Raw genomic sequence first — 13309 nt, 5'->3', positions numbered from 1 at the left:
TGTGGGCTCTTCGTCCTCGTCCTCATCTTCCTTGTCCTCCTTACTGGGCATCAGAGGGAACACCAGAGCTCCATGGTACCAGGAGAAGGTGCTGTCAAGGAGCTCCTGCCAATGGAAAGGGAATCGGGAGGGAAGGAGAAGGACAGGCTAGGAAATGGGCCCAGGAGTAGGGAGCGGAGGCCACCCACAGAGAGAAAGGCAAGGCTCCTGCGCCTTCCTGGTGGCTCAGGGGTGAAAGACACAGTGCTATCAAGCTATCGCCTGAGTCCCATCCCCGGCCAGGGAGCTACCCACATGGCGCAGCAGACCTCTCCTGTCTCCCGCTGCTCTCCTCAGCAGTGTGTTTCAGTAGATCTGCCTGTTCTGCTCCCTACTGTCTCTGGAAATCCTCTCACCCCCCCACACCTCTGGCCTGTACCCCAGCTCTTGTATGCATAAATAAATAAATCTTAAAAAAAAAAAAGGAAAGGCTCCTGGGCTTCGGAGCCTTTGGTTGAAGAGAGTAAAGCTGCCATTCCATTTTCTGCTCTTCATGGCAAAGCTGCAGCAACATGGGCATGGCCAGCAGGACATAGGGAGCCTGAAGTCTCAAAGCCCCACTCCTATCCCCATTGTACCTCATCTCCAGGAGCGACCAGCAGAGCCCGAAGAGCACGGACAGCAGCTGCGATGACCCCATCCACTCTGTCATCCAGGGAGAAGCGCAGGAGGAAGAGGAAACCAGCATCCAAAAGAAGGCGCAAAACACTGCCCACTAGCCGGTCCCCAAACTCCCCAGCCTGGGCCTTGGGGACAGGAGGATAAAAGCCAACTGAAGATTATACTCTTTGTCCTAAACCCTTCCTTGCCCACCGATGACTGTGGGTTGGTCCCACTCCCAGTCTGACCCACAGTCAGCTGATGTATGGGCTCATCAGCCAGAGTGGAAGGGCAGAGGTGGGAGAATCTAAGGCAGGGGGCAGGCCCAGGCCTGCAGTCCACTCACCCTGTCGATGACCTGGGCCACCACATGCAGCGCTAGTGCTCTCTGCTGGGCCACCTGGCTGCGTGTCAAGTGAAACAGCTCCTGTAGGGAGTACCCTGCTCTCTGAGGCAGGGGCAAGAAGTTAGAAAGAGCCAAGACAGAGGGGAGCACCCTCCCACCCCAAGTGCCAGCACTGTGTGTCAAGCATAAGTGATTAATTCTTGCCTCTGCTCTCCATGGCCCTGCAAACTGGTAAAAAGAAAGGCGTGTACTCAATACCCGTGGCATGAGGCTGCTTGGGAAGAGTGTAGTCACTGGTATTTAATTTGCAACTGGAGAGCAAGAGAGCAGAAATGTGGTTGGCCTCGGGGGTGGTGGGAGCTACGATGGCCTGGCAGGGGGCAAAGGGCCAACACACCCCTGGGGCAGGTTTCAGAGCTGAGCTCTGGAGGTCCCAGAGCACAGGTGCACGTGGGGAGAGGACTGTCCATGCACAGCAGGAGGGCGGGAGCTGCAGGGTCAGCAGGGAGAAGCTGTGGAAGGGATATCTTGTGTGGCTAAGGAGCTAAGACCTTATTCTGCAGGCAGAGGGGAGCCAGGAAACTTCTGAGGCAAGGCATGGCCCAAGCTGGGCCCGAGGAAATGGGGTGGCAGCCCCATGAGGGACAGAATGGCACAGTGGAGAGAGCGGGCCACGCGGTGGAGCAGTCGCGAGGAAGCATGGCTCACAATGAGGACACATCACGGGAGGTGGCAGACACAGAACGGGTAAGTCCTGCCACTGACTAGAATGTAAGGGGACTACTAGAAGAGTTCAAGTCCGCTTAGTTAGGCGATCAGGAATGGACAGAAAGGCCATGAACCAGAGCAGGGCGCACAGGAGGTCCATGGCAACTGACCAGAGGTTCTTTTCCACACGGTGGTTCAAAGCACTTGCCAGAGTTGCCCAGGCCTCACCTCCGCCTCCTCTCCATGGTGATGCAGACCCAGATGGGTGGGCAGGTCCACATCGGGGCCAGCAGCTCTCCCTGAAGACTGAATCGGGCCTGCATCCGCTAATGGGAGAAGAAAGAGGGCTATGGAGAGGGGCAGCAGCAACTCCCCCGCACCCACTTTTTTTTTTTTATTTTAAATAATAATTTTTTTTATATTCCCCATACAATTGCAACCCCCCCATTCTGACCCCAATCCCTCCCCTCCCGCCCCCCACCCCCCAAAAAGTGTCTCTGGTTCATAGTTTTTTGTTGATTTTGATTTTCACTTTCTTATAGTTATTCATTTTCCTGGTCCCTTATTTAAGTTTTCTAGATTCCTGCTATGAGTGAGACCATCCGGTATTTTTCTTTTTCTTTTTGGCTTATTTCGCTGAGCATGATCCCTTCCAGCGCCATCCATGTTGCTGCGAATGGCATGTGTTTATCTTTTTTGAATGCTGAGTAATAGTCCATGGTGTATATGGACCACATGTTCTTGATCCAGTCATCTATTTTTGGGCATTTGGGTTGTTTCCAAAGCTTAGCTATTGTAAACAGTGCTGCTATAAACATAGGGGTGCAGGTGCTCTTTGGAATGGATGTTTCTGTGTCCTTTGGGTAAATACCTAGGAGTGGAATTGCTGGATCATATGGAAGCTCTATGTTTAGTAGGTCCAGAAATCTCCACGCAGCTCTCCATAGTGGTTGGACCAGTTTGCACTCCCACCAACAGTGCAGGAGAGTTCCTTTTTCTCCACACCCTCGCCAACATTTGTTGTTGCTAGTTTTTTTAATCTGTGCCATTCTCACTGGTGTAAGATGGTATCTCATGGTAGTTTTGATTTGCATTTCCCTGATGACAAGTGATGTTGAACATTTTTTCATATGCCTGTTGGCCATTTGCATTTCCTCTTCAGAGAAGTTTCTTTTTAGCTCTTCTGCCCATTTTTTGACTGGATTATTTTCTTTGTTGTTGTTGAGTCTCATCAGCTCTTTGCAGATTTTTGTGATCAGTCCTTTATCATTAGTGTTGGGCCCTGCACCACTTTTAATCCTCCTTTAATCCTCCACCTTTAATCCTCCACCTCCCAGGACTTGGGTCCTGACTCTCCTGGCCCTTGAGTCGAGGCAAGGCGATGGGAGAGGAGGCTGAGTGCAAAGGGAGAGGCTTCTCAAGCTCGAGGGAAGAGGAGGGCCTGAGTACCGGGTGCAAGAGCTACAGGCCACCCCCCGCCTGCCCACCTGTAAGCCGCTTGACCCTCCTCACCTCCTGTGTCTGCTGCCGCCGGAGTGGGGGCAGGTTCTGAGTCCAGTGGAGCTTCTCCAGCTCAACAGTGTCCATGTGCAGCCATTCTTTATGAGGGGTCACGGGCAGAGTCAGAGCTGGGGGACAGAAGCAAAGTAGCATTTCCTAAGAGATGCAGCTCACTGCTCCCCTGGGGGCCCATCCATTACCCCAAAGTGCCACATCCACCCCTGCCCAGCAGTCTGGTAGCTTCTGCCTCCACTGACACCAAGGATTTGTTGGGAGAAGGAGGAAGTGAGGAAGAGAGAGGAGGAAGGGAGGACCAGCACAGCAGGGAAAACATAGCTGCCCACCCGCTAAAGGAGCAGTGGGGAGGGGCAACGAGGAAGGGATAAGATACAAAAACAGACCCACAATCTTTTCTTCCTTCCTCACTGCAATCCTCATCCCCACCTGCTCAGCTAGCTGGGAGTTCATCCTGGGGCAGCAGATTCCTGGCTCTCATAATTCAATTTCTTCCTTTTTAATCACTAATAAAATCTAGTTCCTGGAAATAATTGCTCCCACTGGCTTCTCTGTTTCAGATCTGACATTTTCATCAGACGTGCGTCAGCCCCTACCTCTCCAATCACCCTCCACCTGCCATGTCCCCCAACTCTGAGATCAGAGGCAGAAAGAACGGTAGGCTGGACTGAGCCAGAGCTGGATCAGCTACCCAAAGGCAGGAGTAGCTGGTCTGCAAGGGGCAGAGGCCAATCAGCTATCACAGTGTTGCCTCTTACCAGGGAAGGGGGAGAAGGAACAGCAACAGACAAGAGAACAGGATGCACACACAGGAAGAAGACACGCATCAGCAAATGAAGACTGATTTCAAGCCAATAGTGAGCATTACATGCCCAAGGAGAGAGAAGATTCTCTCTTTTCCTATTTGCCAGGCCTAGCAGAAGGGCTTTTTTCTCCTTTTATTCCCCGAAAGGTGATCCTCCCACCCTCCAAACCTGGGGCTCCTGGCTCCAGCTCATCTTCCTTCTTGGGCTCACTGGCAGAAGTTGCCACAAGGGGCTCCTTTTCAGTGACTTCCACAGAGGATCCTTCTGACCTCTGCTCCTCCACGGCCTTCTCGCCTACTTGCTCCTGGGGGTGGCTATGAGATCTCAAGAAGGCAACCAAGCTGGGATCTAGTGAAGAGGATGGAGGGGAGAATTATGGAGGCAGATGCTCCTCAGCCCCCTACAAACCGGGGCCTGCTGAATACCACCTGCCTGTGGGTGCCAAGGCCAGGACAAACTACATGCCAGGCTTGACCTGAGCCTCTTGGGCTCTCCTGGGGCCTCTATGAACTTGTCTTCTCCTACCTTTCACTGGGACCTGCTTGTCCTCATTCCCTCCACCCCTCACAGCCCCCCGGTTCAGGCCTATGCCCTCCCTGTGTTTGGTTCCAAGTCAGATGTCCAAACTAAGTGGCTGTGGAATAAGCAAACACATGCTGACTAGGGCATGGGAAATACACTTAGGGGAATCATTTCGCTCACTTTCTGCTAATTCTTTCGCCGCCAATATTGACTAAAAATCCAATATATGCTCTGCTCTTTACAGGTGCTAGACACAAGAGCCTGGAACAAGACAGTTGGTGCTACAGTTTTGGTGAACAGAAGCAAGGAGACGTGGCATCCTCTTATTACCGAGAACAGCGTGGCTGTGCTGGAGTATGGCTACAACAGTGTCTGTTGCACTAGGCTCCAGTATACACAGTGTGGAGATGAACAGTAGGGGCTGTGAGACCAGACAGAGGTGGGTTTGCATCTCATTGCTGTGCTCCTTACCAATTATGTGGCCAGGGGGAGAATTTCGTTAGGTTTTGAGCCTCAGATTTTTTTCTTTTCCATATATGAGCAATGACATTAGTATTACCTACGTCCCAGGAATAGTCTGAGGGCAGAATGAAATCCTTCATTACAGGAGCCGGCACCATGGCTGGCACACACCGGAAGCCCTCCTATCCTGTGTTAGCAGGAGAGCCAGGTGCCCATACCAAGCTGAGCCAGCAACTGCCTCTGTTCCTGCAGGATCTCCTCAGGAGTCATGGCTTGCAGTCTTGCGACATTCTCTTCGTGGATAGTCTGGACTTCCTGCTCAGCCTCCTGGCATCTGAGTCCCTTTCCTGTGACCAGATGGGGTCCCACGAAGCGGTGGCTGCCCTGAGGAAGCTGGCCGTCCTGATCCCTAGGTGTGAGTACCTCACAGGTCACAGTGCCTGGAAGAAGTGCAGGTTCAGGGCTTTTTTTTTTTTTTTAATGTTTATTTATGCATACAAGAACTGGGGTACAGGCCAGAGATGCAGGTGTGAGAGGATTCATCAGAGACAGAGTGGGGAGCAGAACAGGCAGATTGACTGAAATACACTGCAGTCTGCTGCACCATGTGGGTCACCTCCCTCGTTGGGGATCGAACTCATGCTGCAGTGGCTGTGGACAGCTTCACAGCGCTGCATCTTAACCCCTTGCACCATCAGGGATACCAGGTTCAGTTTTATTACCCTCCACCATTTGAAGATTATACTTTTGTAATACCGGTTAACCTTGGAGACTGGGATTGGGTTGGGATGGTAGCCTCTCTACCACCCCAGGACTAGTATGAAAAGTTTCCCTCAGTAACACTTGATTCTCCTTGTGACTGTCTAGGCAGTCTCTAGAGGCCCACCCTCAGATCTTCTCTCAGTAATTTGCATCATTAAAGCAACCCTGGCCTACATCTTTACAGCCCCTGCCAGACACTTTCACCCATTCGTTTTTCCCAGGGTAGAGTAATAGCCTGCCTTCTCCCTGCACCTCAGACACAGGTGTGGACCTAAGCCTCTCATACTCAATACTCTGAGTGGGTGTAGAGGGACAGATTTCTCTTTCAATGGAAGAAGTGCATTTCATATTTAAGGCAGGGAAGATACAGATCCTAAGATGACTCGATGATCATGCCTTACAAAAAAGCCATCTCTTTAACCCCGACTCACCTCCTGGTGAGCCCAGCATGGATGTGTCTTCTCCAACGGGAGGGACCCTGGCTTCAGACCCTCTCCTTGCGGCAATTTCCTGGGCAAAGATGCTCTTCTTACCAGATGCTGCTGGCTTTCCCTGTGGGGCAAAAAGAAAATGCAGCGGACTGATGCTCATTGCCTCATTCTCTTTTCAACCCGTTTCTAGCAAGGTTGAAAATAAAGAGATTAAAAAAAAGAAGGAACTTTGTTAAATATCCAGAGACACAACCCTAGTCCTCAGAAAAGCAAAGCCAGGTAGGTGCACAGGTGTTGAAGTCTGATAGAGTTGGGCTAGGTTTCTGGCTCTTCTACCTATTAGATGTATAGTGTTGAACAAATTATTTACCCCTTAGTTTCCTCATCTGAAAAATAGGATGGCAGCTGTCTTATATAGTTGCTGTTAGGAGAATTAAACCAAGTGATGCATATGAAGTGTTTAGCATGGTGCTGCTTTAACAACAGAACTGCTTATCACTAAGATTGTCTACCTGGGAAGATATACTAGGAGGTTCACCTGGGTGTCCCCTAAGCACCATCTACCACCTGCCTACCTGTCTCCCCTGTGCACGATGGAATACAGGAGGGAAAGCAACACCACTGGCCACAGGCAGATTTACAGCCATTGAACTTGTATCTCGCTCCTGCAACAACAAAGCACAAAGTAGTAACAATATAGAGATGACGCAGGCTGGGCCCAGTTCTCCAGGACCAGAAACTTGCTCAAGGAGTCATGCCTGACCCTCAGAAACTTGCTCAAGGAGTCATGCCTGACCCTCCTTGAAAAGTAATTGTAAATCAGCCCCCGATGTTACTGCAGTGGTCAAAGTTCCACCCTTCTGAGTCACCCACGATTTCATCAGGCTCACCCCCCCACCCAACATCCTCGCTGCCCCGGAATGCCTCATCCCACTCAGCCAGGGTGAGACGCACAATAATCTTGGTCAGGACAGCAGTGATGTGCTCATCATGCCTGTTCAGCCTCTCTTCAGGGTCCTCGTGTTCAGGTAGAGGTCGACCGGGGCTGGGTCTGGCTCTCTTTGGGGGAGCAGGAACCAAAGCTGGAGGCAAATCTGGGAGACCTAAGGGAAAAAAAACTAGCTGTGAGGATATTCACACCTTCCCAGGAAGAGACTGAGGGCCAGGGGGAAGTCAAAGAACAAAAGGCAGCTGTAGTGGGGCCCTGACTTCAAGCTATGTCACCTGAGGCAAGATACTTAACCTCTTTTAGCCTCAGTTTCTTCAACTGTAAAATGGGGCTATGCAGTGTCTGAAATAACAAGCAGAGTCCAGTCACATCAGAAAGAGGAAGGAGGGCCTCCCTGGTGGCGCAAGGGGTTAAGACACAACCTATGAAGCTGTCTGCAACCTCTGTAGCACAAGTTTGATCCCCGGCCAGGGAGCTACCCACATGGTGCAGCAGACCTCTCCTGCTCCCCTCAGCAGTGTACTTTGGTCAATCTGCCTGTTCTGTTCCCCACTCTGTCTTTGGTGAATCCTCTCACCCCCACACCTGTGGCCTGTACCCCAGCTCTTGTATGCATAAATAAATAAATCTTAAAAAAAAAAGAAAGAGAGAGGAAGGAGCCCCAGGGATGTTGCCTCTCCCCGCAGTCTGGCTGCACCCACAGCCACTCACTGTCCAGCATCACCACATCCCGATGCTCCTGCGGTGGACGCTGGGCCAGGTTAACATCGCCGCATCTCCGGCTTCCTTTCTTCACCAATTGTACAGCTGGGGCTGCTCCAGCTGCAAGAAACTGACTCTGGAAGTGCAGCAGATCCACCTCAGACTCCCCGGGCTTTGGTCTAGAGAGCATCTTGACACGTTGTTGGCTGCCTCCCCTGGTGAATCTTTCCAACACTGCTTTGGTGTGGGAATTCTCTCCTTCACCCCTGAAAGCAATAAAGGTGATGGCCCTCTGCAACTAACACTTGATTCTCTCTTTATTGTACATCAGCAAAGACTCTTTTTCTCTTGGGTTCATTCCAACTCATTTGTACCTTATTACCACCCCCTCCTTATTTCCACCCTCCCTAATATCACCAGCCTAGTAACAGTATTTACTGCCAACTTAGATTGCTTACAATCTGTGAATGATAAAACTCTCAGGGACAACCATCAATGAATGACCTAAGGAAAATATTATCAGAGGCCAAGCAGATAAATGTGTCAAAACAGGGAGTGGTGATTCTGTATCAAACTGGAAAGAACATGCCTGGCCTAAAGGTATTCAAATCATTAAAAACCTTAGGCTATAAAAGACCAATATATAGGGGCCTCCCTGGTGGCGCAGTGGGTTGAGCACAGCGCTGTGAAGCTGTCCACAGCTTCTGCAGCGCTGGTTCGATTCCCGGCTGACCAGGGAGATGCCCACATGGCGTGGGACCTCTCCTGTCTCACCCGCTGCTTCCCTCAGCAGTGTATTTCAGTCAGTCAGTCTGCCTGTTCTGTTCCCCACTCTGTCTCTGGTGCGTCCTCTCACCCCTTGCATCTCTGGCCTGTACCCCAGCTCTAGTATGCATAAATAGATAAATCTTAAAAAAAAAAAAAAAAGGGAAAATAGCAAGTGTTGGCAAGTATGTGAAGAAACTGGCTGCCTTTACATTGCTGGTGGGAAGGTAAAATGGCCTAGCAAATATGGAAGTTACCATACACACCAACAATTTCACTCCTTAGATATAAACCCAAGAAAAATGAAAACATGTTCACCCCCCAAAGTGCACATGAATGTTTGTAGCAGAATTAGCCATAATAGTCAGAAAGTAAAAGCAATCTAAGTAAGAGATAAACGAAGTGTAGTGTAACAGAATAAACAAAGCATAGTGTATATATACAACATATAATCAATAAAAAAGGAATGAAGTGCTGATACATGGATGAATCTTGAAAACATTAAGCAAAATGAAAGAAGTCAGTCACAAAGGGCCTCCTATTACAATTCCATTTACATGAAATGTCCAAAATGGGTAAATCCAGAGAGACAGAAAATAGATTGGTGGGTGTTAGGGACTAGGAGAACAGGAGAGAAGGGAAGTGAGTGCTAAATGGTACAGTTTCCTTTACGGATATGAAAATGTTCTTGAGTTAAACAGTCATGTTGGTTACAACCTTGCGAATATTTTAAAAACCACAGAACTGTATTCTTTCAAGTGGTGAGTTTGATGGTATATGAATCATACCTTAATTAGAAAAACAATCTTGGGTTGGCCAAATAAAACATGTCTGCAAATTTTGTGGCTAGTTTGGGTGGGATCCCTGAGCTAGAAGCGAAATAAAAATATTTGTTATTGTTATTATTAAAACAGTAAATATATTGACCATTTAATATGTGCTAATACTTTCTCCAAGTAATTCATTTAATCTATGCAACAGCTATATCATAGGTTACTATTATTATTTATAGTTTAGGTTGAAGAAAGGGGGTGCTGAGAAGTTGAATAATTTGCCCAAGATTTCAGTAAGTAGGCCTCCCCGGTGGCTCAGCGGTTGAGCGCTGGGCTGCAAAGCTGCCCGCAGCCTCTGCAGCGCTGGTTCGATCCCCGGCCGCCGGCAAGGGTCCCACATGGCGCGCAGACCTCTCCTGCTGCCCCCTGCTCCCCTCAGCAGTGTACTTCATCAGTCTGTCTGTTCTGCTCCCTGCTCTGGCTCTGAATTCTCTCACCCTCCCGCGCGTCTGACTGTACCCAGTGCTTGTATAAATAAATAAATTATTTTTTAAAAAAAGAAAGAAAAGGAATAAAAATAGTAAAAAAAAAAAAGATTTCAGTAAGTAAATGATAGGACGTCAGCCCATGTTCTTAACCACTATGCCCTAAGCCTACAACTAACTAGTGTGTTTAAGTATCCTAGAAGTCTGTAATTGAGAGATGGAGGCAGGGAGATTGGGGCGACCTATGAAGACTCTCCTAAAGAACAAAGATTTGAATTAAAATAGGGTTTCTCAGTTTTAGCTCTACTGACCTTTGGGATCAGATAATTCTTTGTTATAGGAGGCTGGCATGTGCACTATAAAAAGTTTAGCCAGGTTTTTAGCCTACAGATGCCATTAGCACACTTCCTCCCCAAACTGTGACAAGCAAAAATATCTCCAGATATTGCCAATGTCCCCTCAAGGGAAGAAAATCAGCCCCAGTTGAAAACCACTGAATCAGACCTTCAAGGATAAGACAGAAGACCATTAGAGAAAAAAACAGCTGAGCAAAAGTGGAAGCAGGAAGAAACATGGCACTGGGAGAATTCAATGAAGTTGACTGGTGTCCTAAAGCGGAAAGAGGGCTGCGATGCAGGGGAGACAGGTTGGATAGGCAGGAATAAAGAAAGTTCTGAGCAATACATTTCCTTAGTCTTTTTTCATCCAGACTTAAGTAGATCAGATCTAATACTAGGCAGTATTTGGAAACATCACCTAACATACCGTGGAAAGGGGAGGGTTAAAAGTGGTAGAAATGGTAAAACAAAAACATGAGGATCTGATTTAAGAACACTACCAAATTTTTTTTCTTTCAGAGTTTAATCTGGACAAAATAATACAAGGGGTTGGAAATACAAAGAAATGGAGGTGAGACGCCATCCCTAGCTAGACAAAGACCAAGCCAAAATGCTGGGTCTGTAATTTTTTTTTTTTTTTTTTTTTTAATAGAGGCATGTTTTATTTATTTATTTTATTTGTTTGTTTGTTTTGTTTTTACATGCACTGGGTACAGTCAGAAGCGCGGGAGGGTGAGAGAATTCACCAGAGCCAGAGCGGGGAGAAGAGCAGGCAGAAGGACCGAAGTACACTGCTGAGGGGAGCAGCGGGCGGCAGGAGAGGTCTGCGCGCCATGTGGGACCCTCCTCGGGTGGCCGGGGAGCAGCCGGGGATCGAACCGGCGCCGCAGAGGCCGCGGGCAGCTTCACAACCCAGCGCTCAACCGCTGCGCCACCGGGGAGGCCCTGGGTCTGTAATTTCTTACTTCATGATCTCTTTATATAATTTTCCCCCTGTAAACATAGGAGTTCCAAAGGTTTGTAGCTGAAATGGCATTGCCCCAAATTGTAAGTCTTCCTTTTGTTAAATGATGCACTCAAATTTGGATGAAGGGATATGGTAACCCCACATATACATTTATTTATTATTTTTTTTTTTTTAAACTTCTTTTTTTTTTTTATTAAATCTTTTTATTTTTTTTTTATAGAGGCATGTTTTATTTATTTATTTTGTTTGTTTGTTTTGTTTATACATGCACTGGGTACAGTCAGAAGCGCGGGAGGGTGAGAGAATTCACCAGAGCCAGAGCGGGGAGCAGAGCAGGCAGAAGGACCGAAATACACTGCTGAGGGGAGCAGCGGGCGGCAGGAGAGGTCTGTGCGCCATGTGGGATCCTCCGCGGTGGCCGGGAAGCAGCGGGGATCGAACCGCGCCACAGAGGCCGCGGGCAGCTTCGCAACCCAGCGCTCAACCGCTGCGCCACCGGGGAGGCCCCCCACATATACATTTAAAAGCAGAACATGGGACCTCCCTGGTGGCACAAGGGGTTAAGACACAACCTTTGAAGATGTCCGCAGCCACTGCAGCACAAGTTGGATCCCCAGTCAGGGAGCTACCCACATGGCGCAGCAGAACTCTCCTGACTCATCTGCTGCTCCCCTCAGCAGTGTACTTTGGTCACTCTGCCTGTTCTGCTCCCCACTCTGTCTCTGGTGGATCCTCTCACCCCCCACACCTCTGGCCTGTACCCCAGTTCTTGTATGCATTAATAAATAAATCTTTGAAAAAAATCAAAACAAATAGAAATAATTTTACTTATCCATGAGTTCAAGACACCTAATCCGGCCTACTTCGTAGGCTATAATGTGCTTTGCAAAAGGAATAAGAGTGAAATAGGCCAGAAATCAAACACCCGTTCCTCGACGTATTAATTGCAGAGCTAATTTGGGTAATTTATTTAAGTTACGCCGAGTCCAGCTTCCACAACTGTAAAATGTGAACAACAAGTCCTATATAAGAAGAACTGTGTGAGAACTGGACTTTAATCCTCCAGATGATGATCCCGGTCCAGGCATGCACAGAACATACCGCAGTGCCTGGCAATCACATAAATAAACCTCAGTAAATGACAGCAACTATTCAGTCGTAAGTAAAGTCACCAATGTATTTCCCCCATAAACACCACAGCAGATTTGTTCAGAATCAATCCGTGCTAAAAGACATGATATTTTGAACTCAACAGGACGATCTCCGTGCCTAGAGAGTAAACTCGAGGCAAAGTAGCGCTAACAAAGGACCCCACTGTTTTCTCGGGTAGCTGAGGAATCTCTGGGGCCCCCACTCTGCAGGCCATCCGTTAGTGCCAGGACCCGCCCCACGTTGGGTCCGGCAGCTGCACCCAGGGCTCCGCGGCAGCGGGCGGCCCCAGACCACCGCGTCTGCGGATCGAAATCGCCCAGTCTCAGCCTCTGAAGCAGCAGAGGGCCGTGCTCGGGATCTCCGCATCGAAGAGGCTACGGCCGTTCCTGTTCAAACGAGTCTCTCAGACAGGCTCCGCCAACCCGCCTAGATACCCTGCCCCTGGCCCTTCCGCCGGAGTTCCCCGAACTTTACCCCTTCAGCCCGGCCACTTACTTGCGCTAGGCCCGCCTGGGCGCCGCCATCTTGCCCCGCAGGGGCGGTCCTTCCGCCGCCTCCAGGTTCCAGCTTCCGCCCCGCAGTCCGGCCCCGCCCCCGCCGCGCGTGGCCCCGCCCACCTGGGTCTGGCCGGCTCCGCGTCTGGGGCCCGCGAGGGGAAGGTGCGCCGTCTGCGAAGCTCTTCCCCAGCATCTAACGCCAAGCTGACACTCGGAGCACATATCCTTGTGATACCAGAGGTGTAGGTGTTCAGGCCTAGTCTCCCAGCCGGGAAGGAGCCCAGGCTGCAGGGCAGCGCTGAGGCCATAGACCCCCGCGGTGGGTGTCTCACGAAGCCGCAGCAGGAACTTCGCAGACGCTCAGGCCGGCAAGCGAGTAGAGGCAGGTTTGTTTAGAGAAAGAAAAGGTTTATTGAGGGGCTTCCCCGGTGGCGCAGCGGTTGAGCGCTGGGTTGCGAAGCTGCCCGCGGCCTCTGCCGCCGGTTCGATC

The 13309-nt window shown here is 49.7% G+C and overlaps 1 protein-coding gene across 1 annotated transcript; it reads right to left on the bottom strand.

Moving 5' to 3' along the window:
• Positions 1-7: 7 nt before the first annotated feature.
• Positions 8-12860, bottom strand: LOC119258457 (RNA polymerase II-associated protein 1-like; the record flags this gene model as incomplete). The annotated part of the gene is given in 14 exon segments (XM_037526778.1): positions 8-105; positions 618-785; positions 986-1087; positions 1922-1980; positions 1983-2019; positions 3206-3321; positions 4183-4362; positions 5217-5438; positions 6192-6312; positions 6767-6856; positions 7146-7294; positions 7852-8108; positions 9396-9476; positions 12818-12860. Coding segments are annotated over 12 exon segments (1523 nt in total), but the record flags the coding sequence as incomplete, so codon positions are not given.
• Between the last annotated feature and the right edge of the window lie 449 nt (positions 12861-13309).

The sequence above is a fragment of the Talpa occidentalis genome, unplaced genomic scaffold (genome assembly GCF_014898055.3).
Source record: "Talpa occidentalis isolate TD23 unplaced genomic scaffold, MPIMG_talOcc4v2.1 talOcc4.461, whole genome shotgun sequence".
Taxonomy (NCBI): Eukaryota; Metazoa; Chordata; class Mammalia; order Eulipotyphla; family Talpidae; genus Talpa; species Talpa occidentalis.
Note: the sequence above shows the minus strand (reverse complement) of the source record. Positions and strands in the feature narration are given on the sequence as shown.